Source organism: Rattus rattus, chromosome X (assembly GCF_011064425.1).
Source record: "Rattus rattus isolate New Zealand chromosome X, Rrattus_CSIRO_v1, whole genome shotgun sequence".
Classification (NCBI taxonomy): domain Eukaryota; kingdom Metazoa; phylum Chordata; class Mammalia; order Rodentia; family Muridae; genus Rattus; species Rattus rattus.
In genome coordinates, this window is record NC_046172.1 from 42,160,845 (window position 1) to 42,179,180 (window position 18,336).

At 35.5% G+C, this 18,336-nt stretch overlaps 1 protein-coding gene across 1 annotated transcript in view; it reads right to left on the reverse strand.

The window, feature by feature from the left end:
* LOC116887851 (dystrophin-like) overlaps positions 1-18,336 on the reverse strand; it is a 232,215-nt gene that overhangs the window by 38,682 nt on the left and 175,197 nt on the right. Inside the window, exon 8 of the mRNA XM_032889355.1 lies at positions 499-616. Within this exon, the coding sequence (XP_032745246.1) occupies positions 499-616 (118 nt within the window). The remainder of the gene's footprint in view (positions 1-498; positions 617-18,336) is intronic.

The window sequence follows — 18,336 nt, forward strand, 5'->3', positions numbered from 1 at the left end:
AACTTGATATGTACATGTACTTTACATGATACTGAAAGATAACCTAGTAAATAATAGCTATTGCAAGGGCCACTGTAGATGGACATTAAAGGTGGTTCCGAAAAAAGTGTTGGCTTAGCTCAACAACCAAGATTAATAGAAGGAGACTAGTATCTCCATGAATGCCAGCTCAGATAGATGGTTGGTAAGAAGCCAATATTCTTCCACACTATGTTAACCACATTCCTCAGATACATCAACCAAGCAACTCAGTGTTGGCCATTACAATATTGTTGGCATGCTAAACATATAAATGAACGTAAGCCCTACCGTCACGAAAAACACAACTTTGTAACTTATTGAAATCACAATCAGTTGTTGTGTGACTTTACATACTGAAAATGTTCGTCAGTAAAATATTTATCATATTCAAGCATTTTTCATTTTCTATCACTTGAGCTGCTACTGAGATTTTCATGCATGTAACCTTAACTTTTCCTGGCCCATTAAGAGACTTACTTCGGTCAGTAATGATTGTTCTGGCTTCTTGATTGCTGGTTTTGTTTTTCAAATTCTGGGCAGCAGTAATGAGTTCCTCCAACTGGGGGCGTCTCTGTTCCAAATCTTGCAGTGTTGCCTGAAAGAAAAAAAAACAAATCTCTTGCATCGGGAGTTCTCCAACACTGTATCCTCCTTTTATGCAGCATAAAGGAAAAGTGCTATTTTTCAAACCAGCCAAAACACTTTTAGAAATAAAAATATGTAACTGGATATGAATCTGCAGTTTGCATGGCTTTATAGAAAAATTACTGAATGCCAAATATGTTTCATTCTTAGCCACAAGATGATTTCCAGTGAAAATCTTAAGAGACTTGCCTCTCTAACCTAAGAACTAACATGGAATCATTTCCTACTATCTGGGTTTATGCAAATAAATTTACTAAAAATTGTAATTTTGAATCATGACAGCATATTTTAAATGGGTTAGTTTTATTTATAACCTCAGTAAATAGCATTTTCATATATATATGTATATATGAAACAGAAAATCCCATACATCATTTCAGATATATTATTTAATTTCTTTGTAAATGTAATTCATCACATATATTATAAGGTGATACATATAAACTCTAGCAGGTTTCCTTAAAGTTGCCTGACCATAAAAATCACCAAACTTCTTTGATCCATTTCAGAGCTAATAAGTTAATAAAGAACTGGTAATTCTCATTTGTAATAAATTCTTTACTTCACCATATGATTATGAATATTTGGATAGCAACATTAACACACAATAACACACTAGTCCTCAGAGCCTTCCTTTATATAAGTATTTGGTTTTATATGTGGTGTATGTGGTATTTGTATATACATGTATGCAGACACAGCCACCTATCTACGCACACATTGAGATTGTAATGTCAGGTGTCCGCCTCACTCTCTACCTTATTACTTTGAGACAGGGTATTTACAAGAACGTACAGATCATGATTTTCAGAAAGCTTCAGTGATCCTCTTATCTTTACCCCTGGAATATGGAATCCTGGAGGTTGGACTAGAAGCTAGAATCTTTATGTTTATGCAACAAGCACTCTTAAAGATGGAGCTACCTCTCAAATACTCATATAAAGTAAATCATAATTTTGATTTAATAGTCTTTTCATACCATGCAAAATAATATAGTCAACATTAAAAACAACTAAGTTAATATATAACAACTTCCTTTTGTCTTCAAGCGTCAATCTACTCTAGTCTCTATATTCTATGGCTCAAATCTTAATAATAAGGACAAATGTGTGAAAAATTGTGACTCTACCTCATTCTGGTTCTAAAACTTAATATATTTTATTTTAATTTGATAAACAATAATTACTATTAATTTAAAACCACTCTAGCAGATGTCATATGTGGATTTTACTTTTTATTTTTATTTTTTTACCCTAAGTTCATATGGTATCTAGTTCAAGGTTTTTGGTTGCCCTAGCAGTATTGGGTATGAGTTCTATGTCATGGAGTAGGCTTTAAATCAAAACAGATATTGCTTGGTTTTGGTTACTCCCCCATGCTTTGTGATACAATGACACTAGTATATCTAGCAAATAGGATACCATTGTAGATGACAATATTTGTGGTATTTATGTTTCTTCTTTGGTAGCATGTACAGCACCTTCCAAGTACCAAAAACACTATCACAAAAGTATTTATGCTCAGGGTACTTTTCCTGAATTCAGAATTGTTTATCTATCCTGGTTATTGTTGTTGGTGGTGATGGTAGTGGTGGTATGTATGCATTTCCGTATAAACCTGAAAATTATCCTTTAAAGATTTGTGAAGAATTGAAAATCTGTTGGAATTTTGGTGATGATTGCATTGAATCACTTGATTGCTTTTTGTAAGGTGGCCATCTTTACTATATTAATTCTACTGATCTATGAGCATAAGAGATCCTCCTATCTTCTGATATCCTCTTCATTTTCTTTATTCAGCATTCTAAATTTTTTGTCATACAAATCTTTCCTTTGTTTTGTTAGAGTTACTCCAAGATATTTTATATTATTTGGGACTATGGTGAAAGGTGTGGTTTGAGGTCTTTTTATTTATATTCAGGTCTTGCCACCCTCTCCGTACTCCCTCCCAGAGATCCTCATCCCTTGCCTTCAAAGCAGATACTTACACCCAACCATTGAAATGAGGTCAGGGACCCCAATGGTTGAGTTAGAGGAAGGATTGAAATAGCTGAAGGGGAGAGTGACCCCATATGAAGACCAGTTGTCTCAACTAACCCAGACTCCAAGGAGCTCACAGAGACTGAGCCACCAACTTGATTTTCTCAGTCCATTGGTCATTTGTATATAGGGGTGGGGCTACTGATTTCTTTGAGATAATTTTGTATCCAGCCACTTTATGGAGGGTGTTTATCAGCTGTAGGAGTACTGTGGTAGAATTCTTGGGGTGACATGCATACTATCATATCATCTTGAAATAAAGATAGTTTGACTGCTTCCTTTCTGATAACAGTGAAGATAGCCTACCTGTTTCCTTCCTCAGAGTAGACTATGAGCCCCCAGAAAGTGCCTGTTGGCATTTGCAGCTGGATAAGGCAATGAGTTGGGGTAGGCGTATTACGGAGTGAAAGACTGTGTGATCCACTGGGGAGCTAGGTATTGAGAGGAGAAAAGCTACTGCAGATGGTCTGCTACAGAGTTGGTGATAGATTTGGGAAGAGGAAGGAGTGAAGATCTTCAGTTAGACTACCTGCTTCCCTGACTGCAGTATATCTCTTATTTTTGTTCTCTTAATAACAAAACTAGAAATTGTCAGACTTCAAACACAATGCTAATAAAAGTGAAAGATGAAATATGGTAGCTAGTGATAGTTCTGGACCTTACTTATCTCTTGTGCCCTTTGACTCAAAATAAATTTCTAAGGATTTGGTTTTGGAAAGGGCAAAGCTGGATCATTTTTTTTTTTTGTATTTCCTCTGTGAATAGGTGAGGGGATCAGGTTTCAGACTTAATCTCAATGACTTCTGGTAATATTAAAATAGTATGAAAAACTTGTTCAAACACTGTCCATTTATTTAGATCATTTCTCTTTGTGTGCATTGAAAAATCAGAGGGGCTAGCTTTTAACAAATCTTCCACATTTGTAAGTTGTGATTGCTCAGAAGAAAAATCCAATTTTCAGGTTTCTAACTTTTATGGTTTCTTTATATAAAAGTGTGTTTGAAATATGGAACAAATTGCCAAAGACAGCTATTGAAGTAAGTAGAATAAGTAAGTTGGACGTTGTTGAACAAATTTTAAAGTAGGAACTATAGTTGCAGATAGATTTTATAAAACAAGACACATTCCAGTTTTAGAATGCTAAAGTTGGTAATCTGTGATACAGCAAGCTGACCTCTTCTCAATTGCAAGATTATAGTTAATAGATTATATGCTTTAAAAATGTTACCCCGAAACCACAGATAAAGTCAAACATTCATCTCAAATTTGATAATGAAACAAATACATGTAGTCAAAAGGAAAAATTTATCCGTATTATTCACTCATATTAGTATATTTTTTCATACTCTAGATATTCTAAGGACTCTAGATGTAGCAGTGAACAATATATTTGTTATGGTTACATAACTAGTGAAAGTTATTTTTAATACTTGAAAAGTTTTGGGTAAGAAGTAACTAGGAGAATATTTTTCTTTGATTTAATATTAGTTCACACTCAAATGTTAATGTCAGTGTTTGCTTTTTACTGGCAGGTATATTACTTGGTGTTTGCTCTACTTCTGTTTACTTTTGAGATTTTCAACTTCCCTTGAGAAGTGTGTTGTTAAAGTAACTCCATCAACTTCCACTTGAACTTTCCCACACTCTAAATTAATCCTGACCACAAGGAACAGCTTTTACTGCTGAAATTAACAAGCATGTCAATTTAGGCTTAGAACAAGCCATTTTCTCCTCTGATGAACAGAATTTATCTCAGGCTATTGTGAAACCAGCTCTTTAGTTGGGCATTTCTCTAATTCTGCTGACCAACACATGCTTTGTAAGCACCGAAGAAAATTATTAATGACGTTCTTTAAAAAAAAAATCGTAAAAATGGAAGGACCTTCACTTCTTCTGCAATATAGCCTGGCATTTCTGAGCAAAATCACAAATCTTTATTACATTCATTGGTCAAGACATACAAACATCCATTTCAAAAAGTCTGTATGATAATTGTATGATAAAGTCTGCTGTGGAACTCAGCAGACATTAACATTCTCCCTTTAAAGTAGTTTTTCTGTGTGGGAGAATAAGAACATTCTTTGATTTCCTTTGTAGAGGAAACGACAAGTATTTTCCATTAATATATTATTAAATAACAACTGAAGGACATTTTCTAAGAAACAGAACACTACAATATAATGTCAAAAAAGATTACTTTTTCATCTCTTTTCCCTTTATGTATATTTTATTTAATTGGTTTTTATCATTTCGTTAACTCAAAAATGGAAATGAATTCCACAACTTGTCAAATGCAAAGAGTTTTATTTGTCTTTTATAAAGCTATCCAAATGTTAGAAAACACTTTAGATTAAATCATTATTCAAAGTACCTACTCCTAAATATCTGTCTTCCAAATTCCATTCGGTGCCTCAATATGCTGTCTTTACCAGATGCTACCCTCTCAAACACACTGTGACTGTAATCTACATCCTCAGATGAACTTCAGGGGGCCTCTATCACTCACATTTCTCATCGTAGCTTTCCTCTTGCTAACTGAGTAGAATGCTAAATGCTCATGTTTATTTCTCTGCTTTGAGCCAAGACTTTTTATTACATAAATCATTTATATGAACAAAACTAAAGCCATTGCATGCTTAACAGTCCTTAAGCATGATAATTTATTGTATCTACATGGATTCTACTATTCCGCAATAAACAAAACACTGGAAAAGGAAGGAATCTATACTACTTCTAAAGAGACCTAAGGCGGCTATCAGGCTTTACTACAAACAGCTTACCCCTTGGAGATGAGAATTCATCATGGATTCCACTAGCTGAGCAAAGGTGGAGGGAAAAAAAAACTTCAAATACAAAGTGAAGCAGAACTCTTTAATCCTACTAAATCCCCCCAGGGTCGAGGGAAATGGTTATAAATAGTAATCCTATGAAAAAGGAAGTTAAACAGTGAAACCATATATTCTATAAACTAGGTCATGTTAGGTTCTCAGAAAAATTCTATTATCACATTCTTTTAAACAGGAATTATACCAAAATAAAATAAAATAGAAAAATCTGGAGAGAACTGAATATTCATTTCTTCTATATCTAAGGAAAGACCTTAACCACGATTTTTTTTCTATTAAACATTCTTCATATAATTTCAATTACAGGAAATGTTCATGGTGATTTTCAATTGTTGCCATGTTAAAGAAACAAACATGAATTAAGGTTAAATATACTGATAACATTTTTATGTAATTTAAAAAATGCTCATAAACACTGCAGAGGTAGACTAGTTTCTAGTACCTTGTCATATCTGGAAAAGGATAAGAACTTGGGTGCTTCAGTTACTGTAGCCTTTTTAGAGCTGATAAAGGCTTTACCATTGTTTGTGCTAATCATCTGTCATTGAAATCCTTTATTTTGCCTTGTAACTTTCCATGTAGTCAGTTAACTCTCCAAATAGACTGGCCGAATGCAGATTTGCCTTTATTGCCCTCCAATTCTTCCTTTCTCACCCATTAAACACATTTTCCTATATAGTCTAACTTTCCTACTTATTCTCTAAATGATCAGCATGCCTACTGAGAAGTTCTTCAGAAGTACTTCCTAACCACTAACTTGCTTATCCTTTCGTTTGTTATTCATCAAGGACATTCTTAATAATAAACATTTTTATGTTATTTCGAACTTTCAGGAATACATAAAATCATAAAGAATTCCCTTGTTCTCTTCACCCAGTTTTCTAGAAAACCTTGCTACATCAGCCGGTGTGTATATGTGTACTTGTGTGTCTGCAAAATCTGTGCACATAATAGTACATTTATTTATCTGAACAATGTGATGAAAGTTCCAAATATGTCTCTTAATCAGAGTATGGTAACACATGTCTGTGATTCTAGCATTCAGGATACTGGATCAGGAGGACTGGCTTGCATTTCAGGTAAACATGGGACACATAGTGAATACCATCCCAGTCAGAGCTGCATGTAAGACATGATTCTAACATTGAACTTTCTGGCTTTTCCTTTTCCAATTTTCAGAGAGCATATATTTTATGTGCCTACTACCCTATATATTCCTATCATTTCTATTTGTTTGCTTGTGTGCTTGTGTGTTTGTGTTTTGTTTGGTTAGTTGCTTCTTGTTTGTATGCTTGTTTTGGTTTTGCTTTTGTTTGGTTGGTTTTCTCTTCTTTTCTTTTCTTTTCTTTTCTTTTCTTTTCTAATTTTTGCTAATACCTCAGGTTATATGCTTAGACTTAAAGATCCAGAGATAAAGCTAGGCTTTCCAAATAAGAAGGATTCTATGGTGTTCAGGTCTTATTTCTAAAGAGCAAATCTTTTCCTCTATATGACCTTAGCTCAGTTTCTAAGCCAGGAAATTGTACATAGCTTTAGTAGTATAATGTTATCTACCTTTCTTATTCTGAATATGGTAGTTACCCCACCAATGGCCATCAGAGTTATCTTTTTTTGTTTCCTGAACTAAGCTTATAAACAAGATTTAGGTTTCATGTTTTCTTTGCCTTCTTTATCTAAACTATGTATTGGCTTTCTTTGACATTGATCTTTGAGATGGTTTGTATATGCTTGTCCCAGGAAGTGGCACCACTAGAAGGTGTGGCCTTGTTGGAGGAAGTGTGTCACTGTCAGTGTGGGCAATGAGACTCTCCTCCTAACCACATGGGAGTCAGTCTTCTCTTAGCTGCCATCCTTCCCACCATAATGATAATGAACTGAACCTCTGAACCTGTAAGCCAACCCAATTAACTGTTGTCCTTATAATATAAGAGTTGCCTTGGTCATGGTATCTGTTCGCAGTACTAAAAGCGTAACTAAGAAAATAATATGGGTACTTTTGAAAATCAGGTGCTAATTATTTTGTACAATGTCTCCTAATTGGACTTTCAGTAAATAGTATTTCTGATGTAAAACTGAAGAAGGCCTAGGGGATGTATCAGTGAAGAAGAAAGACTTTTTACTCTTAGAAATATAGTGATAATGGGACAAAATTGTAAATAAGAAGTCAAAATAAACATGGGTATTATAATAAGGGGAAAATGAAACATGGTAAATTTATGGATCAAGGGACACCTTCTTAAGGAGTGACTTCAATGGCTCTTATCTCTTCTCTACCTGCATTATACAAAGTGATATAAATGCTGTTACTAATAGCCATCGAGATGACCATGAAAAAACACACAGGCCTTTTACTTCTAGGAAGTGACAGAGGACCTTTGCTTTCTACAGAATGTCCTTCATCAGTTTCTTCATGTGGTGGGCTTAATAGGAACTTTTCTTGGGAAACTCTGGACTCTAGCTTAAGGACTCCCAAACAATTTTGCAAAGGTGGCATATTTCCATATGACCTTCTTTTTTCCCTTCATATGATGACAGATTCATTTAGTTTTTTCAGTGGTTCTGCAAATTCCTAGGATTCTTTTCAAATGTCCATATGTAAATATATTTTCCTAATATATTTTTGTTTTAATATGACACATGTGCTTTTGGGTTATAGTATACTCACTTTCTGTACCTTTAGATGTTAAGCTTCTTACTAACACACCTTTTAATACATGGAATATTGTTATCCCATCATATTTTAATGTATTTATCAATTACTGAACACCAGTACACAGAGCTTTTAACATGCATTTTATGGGATGATCATTTAAGATGCAATTGAATTATATTAGTATTTTCAGTAATCTCTTTTTACAAGCCATTGGGTTTTTTATTTTTTAAGTTTGTAGCCATTAGTAGTTTCAAAATATAATTGAGATAATCACAGGTTCCATTCTGCTCATGCAGCTTAAAATCTCTTGTATATCAAAGAAGTAACAAAGAGTCCTTTGTATGTAACAACCATTAGACTGGTTGGACGATGTAACAAAAGATAATGAGCATGTTTTCAAACAAGTTCAGACAAAAATATTACCACCTCTTTGAACAATAATTTCCCTCAGCAGACTGAAGCCTCAAACAGGGTCAGACTTCATGAGCTTGGAATGCATGGAAAGGATCCCTACCTTCATTTTCTACTTACAAAATTTTAAATATGTTTTTTCCTAACAGAGGATCTTCCCTTTTATATTGGGTCTCACAAATTATATACTTGACCTTGATCATAAAACTCATACGTTGGTAAAGAATAAAAGTTATGTCTTTTTCTTTTTAAAGAACGGGATGATTGTTAATTATTTAACTACTAATTTTATTTCATTTAATTCTTAAGCATTTAAGCAATCATTGAAATGTGTCATGTAAATGTATGTTATTTAGCTCCTGGAGATGTAATTCAATTTTTGAGAAGATCAATCAGAGGCTTTAAAAAGTGTATGCTTAGGGAGGGGGAGAATTGCCTCGAGGAAAATATTATATACTGAATTAGTCATGGGGAATTTTTTTGCAGTAAATATGATTCAATTCAAACTGGGATGAGGAATCTTTCCTTCCCAGACCTTGAAAAAGTCTGGGAACAGTAAACAGAAACTGAGAAAGAGCTACAAGGAGGTGATTTAGTAATGGAAGCTGTGGAAATCACCCAAGGGCACCAACTATCAATGAACCAATTCTCTTCCCACAAGGATTTGTTGGAACAAATCAAGAGGACTTTGGCAATGGATGAGTTCATTACTGGTCAAGTGAACTGCTCAGGGTAGAAAGGAAGTTAGAGACTGGAATGTAACAAGTAAAGGCCAGGATAACCAAAGTGAATGTTAATGACATGAACAATGCTTAAAGTGAATGAGGTAAGGAAGCAACGTTTAAGCTATATGAAAGAAGAGCTCATATAAGGACTGCATTTCACCTAAACCTCAGAAAATTAATATAAGGCATTGTAAGGAGGAAAAAGCATGCACAAGTCACAGGAGTGAAATAAAGTTTCAAATGAGCTTCATTTAGCCTAAGATTCTTTGAAAATAATGATATATAACTTTATAGAAAAGCAGTTTTTAGTTTATTTTCAATTATCTGCAATTGGAACATAATACTTATTCTATGTCTGGTCTTGAAAAAATAGTTTGAATGGATTATATCACATAAGCAGTTAAGAAAAAAATAAATTTTGGGTGAACTAATGAAACTATAGAACAAACTTTAAGTACCTCAGTATAAAAGTGATATTTGTATAGCATTAAAACAGTTATTTAAGATACTACCGGAAGCGGCTAAATATTTTAAAGTGGTAGCAGGATAGTCTGTGTAATATATTTCCTTGTTCCTTTGTAACAATGGTTGTGTTTTTGTTGAGATTTTTAAAGTCATAAAAATTGTTAGCCTATCAAATGTAATCCCTCCCCTGAATAGTTTAATAGTGAACTAATCGACTATTAGCATGTCATTTTGAAAGAAAATTCTTTTTCCTTTCAAAAAAATAAGACAGACCATTTCAAGCCATTGTGCAACAGGAAACTCAAAGGGCTGATTTACTTGTCAATTCATAAAACCCTTTACATGCAGAAAAGTAAAAGCCTTCGCTCTAAGAGCCAGGAAGTAATGAGTTCTAAGTGGGGAATCACAAAGTATAATTCCAAAGTCAAGAAGAAAGAGTTTTAGGCTACAATTTGTTGATAATGATTTGCAAATACATTTCTAAACTGATACAAAGAAGGCTGATATTTTTAGCTATTCCATATTAGATCTATTAGTTATTCTACATTGTTCACATTTTTTGAATTCCCATTGTTCTGTAAATTTGGCATATTAACAAAGGATAACTGGGACTTTTTAAAGACAGTTTTGTCATGTGTATCACATTTGTCAGCTTCTAGTGTATGAGCCAGTAATAATAATTGGTATAATATTTTCTCCTTAAAGATGGCTAAGAATAAGAAAAAAAACTACCCAACTTACCAACATATATATTTTGTGATTAATTTGCTCTTTTTTTTAGTATTAAAGTCCATTTCATCTTGAATAGCACCATTTTGGAATCTTTCTAACTTCAACTCAAGATAAATTATTTTATCTATTCAGAGCACCCTATAAAGCAAAATGAGTAATTTTCATGCCACATTAACAAAATAGAGGCTAAATCCCAAATTATGAGCATCAAAGTCTAACTATCTTGACAGCATTACTTATATGCTCCCTGGCACAGGTGAGGCTTGGTTTTGCATATTAAGAATGCTGCATAAAGCCCACTGAAACCCCAAATAAACAAGGCTAAAAATTGATAGTAATTATGTCCTAATCAATCATATGGGCAGAAAAAATTATTGATAGAATTGCATGAATAATATAGAGGAGTGAAAACTGCCTCCTGACTGATTCATGGTAGATGACATAAAACAGAATTCTCAGTGAAGTTACTGAGCTTGCAATTCAACTGGGGAGATGACCTGAAGACCCACAAAGGTGTGCTTACACACATAGTTATGCACTAACAGAATAGATTAGGCAAATGATCAAAGAAACTGTCTGCAGAGCACAGACTCTATCCTAAAGGGATGATGAAGAATGAAATTTTCATGTGATTATGTCCAGGGCAAGTGTCATAGGATAAGCCAAATTCTGAAGTTGGTGGATAAATAAGATTATTAATGACTCTGTGATTCGAGAGAAGAAAGTACAGGACAAAAGGTGGGTTGAGCCTCAAGTGTTAGGCTAAGAATACCGAAGAGTTACTGGCAAAGAGTGGGAAGACTAGTTTGGTAGTTAGGAGAATTATAACTTTGAGAAAGTTGTGCAGGGTCCACAAAGAGATGCTTGTGATCATTTAAAGACAAAAAACAATGAAGGTATAGGGAATTATTGGAGCAGAACAATGTTATAATAGAAGCGACATTTCAGAAATACTACCCTTGTACCATAGCATCTAACATCTGTTTCCTGAGGGAACTGGAAAACTAAGTAGTAGGAGGCACAAAAGCTCTATCTAGTCCTTTGGATTAAGTTTCTTGTCCTGAAAACAAGCCACACAATGTAAATAACTTCATGTGCCTTTTTGCTTGTAAAAACATAACTCTACTGCTGGCAGATAAAATAACTTCAGGTTCACTGTTCAAGAGAAATATAAAGATTTTTTTTTTACTTCATTTGTAATAATGTTTTAAAATGAATGCGGGTAAAGATGGTAGTTTTAGTTTATAAAGAATATTTAATTTTTAACTTTATGCTTTAAACAATAACCTGACTACTGAAACTTGAGAGGAGGTAGAAATTTCTTCAGAAAAAATTCTCAGACTATCATCAGCATTAATAGGAATTATCAATGTAACGTTTTCATGTCTCATTTTGTGAAGCTAAATTTTCAATGCTTTTTAGTATTTATTGTTGAATTAGATCTAAAGTATTTAATAGAAAACGAGTGTTCAATACTCATGTTTTTGAAAAAACTATGAGGAATTTACTAAACTCTTCAAATATTAGATTTCAATCAAATAAAATATTATGTTAAAATGTGCTTGGCTTTAGCTGGAGAGATGGCCCAGTTATTAAAGACTAATATTCACAGCCAAAACAAATAAATATTTAGCCATTCATTTGTGTGTGTTTGTGTGTGTGTGTGTGTGTTTGTGTGTGTGTGTTTGTATGTGTTTGTGTGTGTGTTTTTACATGACCACACTTGCACACTCTTGCATCTGAATGCATGTGTCGATGTGGATGCAGAGGAGAGAGATCCACTTTGGGTGCTTTCTTCCTTACTTTTTTGAGACAAGAGTCCTATATTGAATACAGATATTATTGGTTGAGATAGAATGCCTGAACAACCAACTCTTACTCTAGAACAGGCCTATCAGTATCCACACTTAACACTGAATTGCTAACATATATGACCACATATTGCTTTGTGATGTGGGTAATGGAGATCTGAAATTAAGTGTTCATGGTTGTGTATGAAGCTAGCATTGTATGCACTGTCCTATCTTCCCAGCCCCGTGGCTTTCATGTCTTAAAAATAATTGAGAGACACTACTTATTTAGGTACTGAAACCAGAAGCCTGGAGCTAATTATCAAATGTAGATATGAATGAACTGATAAGAGAGCAATAGATGCCACTATTCTGTGGCACTACCTGTAGAAAGTAAGAGAGGTAGGTGAATGAGTGATTCTTTAGTGGTGATTATAGTAATGTACACAGTTAATCAGAAGCGTTCAAGCCACACTGTCTTCTTTTCCTGTCTTCAAATGGTGGATATTGAGTTTTGCATCATCAGAATAATAGGCACAGCTGTTCAATCCATGCTGCGAATGGGGGATTGAACTGGGATCAGTTTATTCATCTGTAAAGTGAGAATAATTACATGTATGCCAACCAGTCTTAGAATGATTCAAGCTGTAGATTTACCTATACATGCTAAAATATCTTAGGCAGAAATTAGATAAATACGGTTAGTCAGGTTATTTTAAACCTCAAAGTAACTAAAATATTTTATTTACAACATATTTAAACCTCAGGCTCTAGCTGTTGTGTTTCACCAAATTCTGAGTGCTACAAAGCAAAGGTGACACATGGCTAATAAATAATCATGGGCAGTCCCTAAAGGATGCTATCCTAGTAGTTTGAAAACCTTTTGTATACTCACACTAAAGGGGCAACGTCCAAATGAAGAGTGGTGTGAACAAATATGCTTCATACTTCGTCTCCAAGTGGCAGGTGATTATCATTTGAACACATTTATAGGGACAGATGCTGAATAACTGGATTGAACCTTCAGAATAGACTTCCTTTGTACATTTCTTTTGCTACTTTTTCAGACTGTAACATTAATCTATTTTTCTCTCAGAAATTATGACTGGGGAAAAGATAAAAACTTGTCTTTGATTGGGTGCTATGTGTCTAAGCCACGGTTTAGCTGTAAATCAGTTGTGAAGATCATTTCTTCATAGGTGAGTGGAGTTGCTATTACAAAGTGTTAATACACTTGCAGGCAAGTGTTGCTGGGGGGTAGGAAGTGTTAGACATTGATCAGGAGTTTAAGAAATGAGCTATTTATTCTGGCTCTAATCCTTAGAGAAAAATCTCTCTAATAAAAATAATTCTCTCTCTCTCTCTCTCTCTCTCTCTCTCTCTCTCTCTGTGCGTGCACGCATGTGTGTGTGTGTGTGCGTGTGTGTGTGTGCGTGTGTGTGTGTTTCTGAAGCATTTCATGACATAAAAGCTCTCTTCAGTAAACAAAAATCAAACTGTTATTGGGAAATATAAAATTACAATAGAACATATTTCCTTATAAGAGCACAAAAGCCCTTACCTCTCCATTGGAAGTTGCAGTGTGACAGATTGCTAAAGAAAATGGCATGATTTCAGGGAGGGTCTCTGATACTCATTTCTGCTCCCTTGACCCACTAGCTCTTATTCTATAAAATGGCTCTACATTAGCTCACTTTGCCAGTAAATCACAGTTACACTACTCCATGAAAAGAGCCCAGTTAGGGAGAGAAGTGCTTGATGTGGCACAGTTCCAAGAAAACACATGGCTTAGATGAAGCTGGTTCTGAGAAGAATGAACACTTCAGGTCCTGTTTGAGGGGAAAGTGGCTGCGGCTTCTAAGCCTGTGCCAGAAGCAAATATCAGTGCTTAAAATATGTGGTAGTCCTGCATACCTAATCAAGCCATTCACATTATAAGAATGTGTCGAGTTTAATTCTCTGCTTTATTGGAAAGGGTGCTCATTATTTAGCACTAATTTCTGTGAATTTTAAGTAATTTAGAAATAAGCAACCCTCCTAACAGAAAGGTTGCAGGGCCAACTCTTTGTTTCCTATCCCTTGTTTTCTTGGTATGAGATGAGCTAAATTATATTCTACTTGCTGCCTTGCATCCTTTAGGGGCTTGAGAATGGAGAGGGGGAAATGCTCAATAAGTGTCAATCACCACTGAGGGGCTGGATCTAACGTCCAATATGCCAACAAATCTCTCTCTTTTTGTCAGCCTCCTGTATGTATTGATGTGCCTTACATTTACGAGAACTTTTCTCTATAATTTCTAATTTTCACAATAGTGGCTAGGGTGGATGTTAATGGGTTAATGCTTCAAACCATACAGCAAAACCAAGAACACCAGAGGGAAAAGGCTAACCTTATGCTTCTTTTTTCACAAAATGTGTGTCGTGTATACAAGCAATAAGAAAAATAACACACTGTATGCATTGCTGAAGAAGGCCTGAAATGCTAAACATTTACATATCATACAGAGCAAAATGAGATGTCAAAAAATATTAGAAGCGTGAGGGAGAACATTGAATACGTTGTTTTCAAAAAGAGACTAAACTGATGCTGTGGGTAAGCCAGGGAAGAATGGTTCGGGTGAGTTTACATCGCTATTATCCATTCTAGAATCTTTAAACAGTAATATGTGCCTCTAATTCCAGCTCACTTAAATAGAACACTCTCCTGAAATATCAACTAAACATTTTCTTTCATTTTCTCCAAATTCAAAAAAAAACAAGCAAAAACAAAAAACCAAAAATCCAAGACGCTTCGCTGCTCTACAGTTCAAAATCCCATAAAGTATAAGTATAAAAACTTTAAAAATAACTGGTTACTAGGCTGTCTCTATGAGTCAGATGTTGTTTACATGCATCACTTAACATGCAGTTGCAGCTACCATCAGAGGGAAACAATTTTATGTTCCTCTTAGAAGATGAGGAAAAACAGACGCAAAAAAGGTGATACAACAGATCTCTCCTGTCTGAGGCATGACTATGTCTTTTTCACCCTGTTCTACAATAACGCTTCAGTAGCAATAGCTCCCAATGATAGCCAGTCAATTATGAATAGGGAATCACTGGCACTCAGGATTTTCTGACTCCTCTTTAAGTCCTATCTGCCTGGTCCAAGCCCTCTCCATAGTCTGTCTTGCTTCCTGTTAATAAATTTACTTCTCAATTTTCTGTCTCTGGGTCCACAGCCCATCCAATCCACCAGGGCTTTACTCATGCTCTGTGTCTAATCCAGAATCCAGTAGGTTAAACACATTACAGGGGAAAGGGAAGATAGCCACACATCTGGTTTGTTAATTGCTTTCTGACTTCCTTTCCCATTGGACCGTTTCTCTCTTTTATTTGTTTACTTCCGGTTAGTCTACATGTATATTTCAATTTGTTCCAAGACAAGGATACATGGCTATGGTTAAAAGAAAGCTGATGACACTTACTCTATACCCCATGTTTAAACTGTAAGAAAAATCAAACGACTTAGCAAGTTTTCATGAGCTGTCACACATGCTGGGGTAGGCTTTGTCATGCATCTGTCTTTGAGTCATTTCTGCTTCTGTAAATAAACCTTCACCCACATTTCTCTAAGTAACCTCAGTAAAACTCACTGAGTTGGAGTTTGGTGCTACCTTACTTTGATCCATTTTCAGCTCCCTGTTTGTCTTCTTAGGAATATTTCCCCATCTCAAGGTCTGTGTATTAATTGCATCTGGAAAGTCCCCTTTACTATATAAGATAACATATGCATATGTCCCAGGAATTTGGATAGATTGACATATTTGGGGGAGGGCATATCATTCAATGCATTATATACTGAGATTGAGTACATTTAGTAGCAGGGGTTATGAAATGGCACACAGTTAAGATAGCACAGAAAGCAAAAAGCAGTAAGAACCCCATTTTCTGTGGCACACATGGTTTAACTAGAAGTTTCCACAGATGGGAAACACTCATCACTCTGTTCCCCAAATTGTAAATTGAGATGCTAACTTAACGATAACCAAAGTCCTAGATTCCAGATGTGGTACATAATTCAGTGACAGAGTGCTTGTAGAGCCTGCATGCAGCCCTGTATTTTATCCACAGCATCCCCGCCCCTCCATATAATTATAGTATATGAAGAGAATGAATGAACTCTCACTTCTGAGGAAGTCAGAGTTGTAGCCATTTTCTGCCTGATAGTGCTTTGTTATTTTTTTTTCCTTCTACAGTGCTTCAGTGGTGAAGCCTAGAAAAATTTCAGGATAAAGTCTTTACATTTGAGACGTGACAGCTTGCCTATGAGGGTGCTGATTTCTGGTTTGCAGATTAACCACATTCCTCTTCCTTGGGTTTTGCCTTTGTAACTCCTTTACATTCACTAACACACATCAAACCTTCTTCTTGGCAATCTAAATTCCACCTTCATAGTAAAACCTCTTCTACTTTTGTACTTCTTTGCTCGGCAGCAACTACTACAGATAATTGGAAAGAATTTAATTTTATTTTTGTTGTTACCATGGAGAGGGCTATTTTCTCATCAAGGAAAGAAAGTAGTACAGAGGAAGATGAGAAGAACCCTACATGAAAATTGAGAGTTAGCCTCTGTGTCTTTTCAATAATATCCAATTAAATCTTTTCACTTCCATACACGAAACAACAGGGACACAGTGGGTAGCAAATTTAGCCCAAGGATGTGAATGAATCAGTAGGCTCTGCGATAATGTGCTGGAGGGAGGAGGGTGAAGAAGGGGGGGAGGGGGGCTGCTAGTCAATCCTGAAGCAGAGGACTAGGAACAATGAAAACTGAGAGATAATTGACTATTATATAGTTGTTGGAATAGATCTCACTCCCTATAATTTTAAGGGAAATAACCTTGAGAATGAAGGAGAGCCGTTTTCTTCAAATTGGAGACATATAAACGTGTAGACAAGTGATGCAGTTGAATGAGAAAAGGCCTATGAAATGTAGAAAGCATTTGTAATCGTAAAAATGCTTTATTTTGTTTTTATTTCTGTTTCTATGTATATATGCACATATGCTTACAGGTGTTCTTGGAGGCTTGTTTAATGTATTGGGTCTCCTGGGGTTGGAGTTACAGGTATTTCTGGTTTGACTGGTGTGAGTACTAGAATTCTAAGTCCACCAGAACAGCAAGTCCTTTGTGTTAAGTTTCAAACCCTGGATAAAACGCTGGGGTGCCTATTTAACATATCAAAGCAGAGTCAGCCTCCTGGGTCTCCCAGCATTTATTTCCTCCCTCTTTATAGGGTATGTCTGGCCTTCCCTATCCTGTACTCCCGAACTCTACAGTCCTGGGGCTGAGCTCCCCTTCCCCAGAAACTCTTCTCTATATAATCCAGATATTTTAGTTACCTGCCCATTTTCCTACCTTTGGCTTCCTGGGTGCTACATCTGTTTCCCCTCTCTCCCTCTTCCTTTTCCCTGTTCCTCTTCCCACAGGGCTCAATTATTAATGGCAGTGGGAATATACTCTGAATTGTCCCAGATATCCCTGCTTCTGGTTATGTTTCCTTTATATCTACAATAAACCTCCTGCCCTATCACACTTAGGAGCAGTCATATTTACTTCCCCCTTTCCTTTTATTTCTCTTTTTCATTCATTTGATGGTAAAACCCAGGACCAGTCATATTTTCTTTCTTATCTTTTATTCATTCTTGTTTTCATTCATTTGGTGAAGAAGAAAAAAGAGAAAAGGACCACGTTCAGCATCCAGGAGGCACATAGGTACGAAGAAAGTGAACAACCAGAATGACTGGATTATTTAGTGAAGAGTAGCCCAAAGGAGGGGAGGGGAGGGGAGACTGGAGAGGGCCCAGTGACAGGTTTGTTTGACATGTTAAATAGGCACCTCAGCTATTGTCCTGGGCTTGAAACCTCAAGCTTTTACCTCTGACACCTGCCTCGAGCCCCTCTATGATAAGCTTTAGATACAAAATTCTATAAGTTATGGGACAGAGAGATCTCTTTGTCCTTAGTAT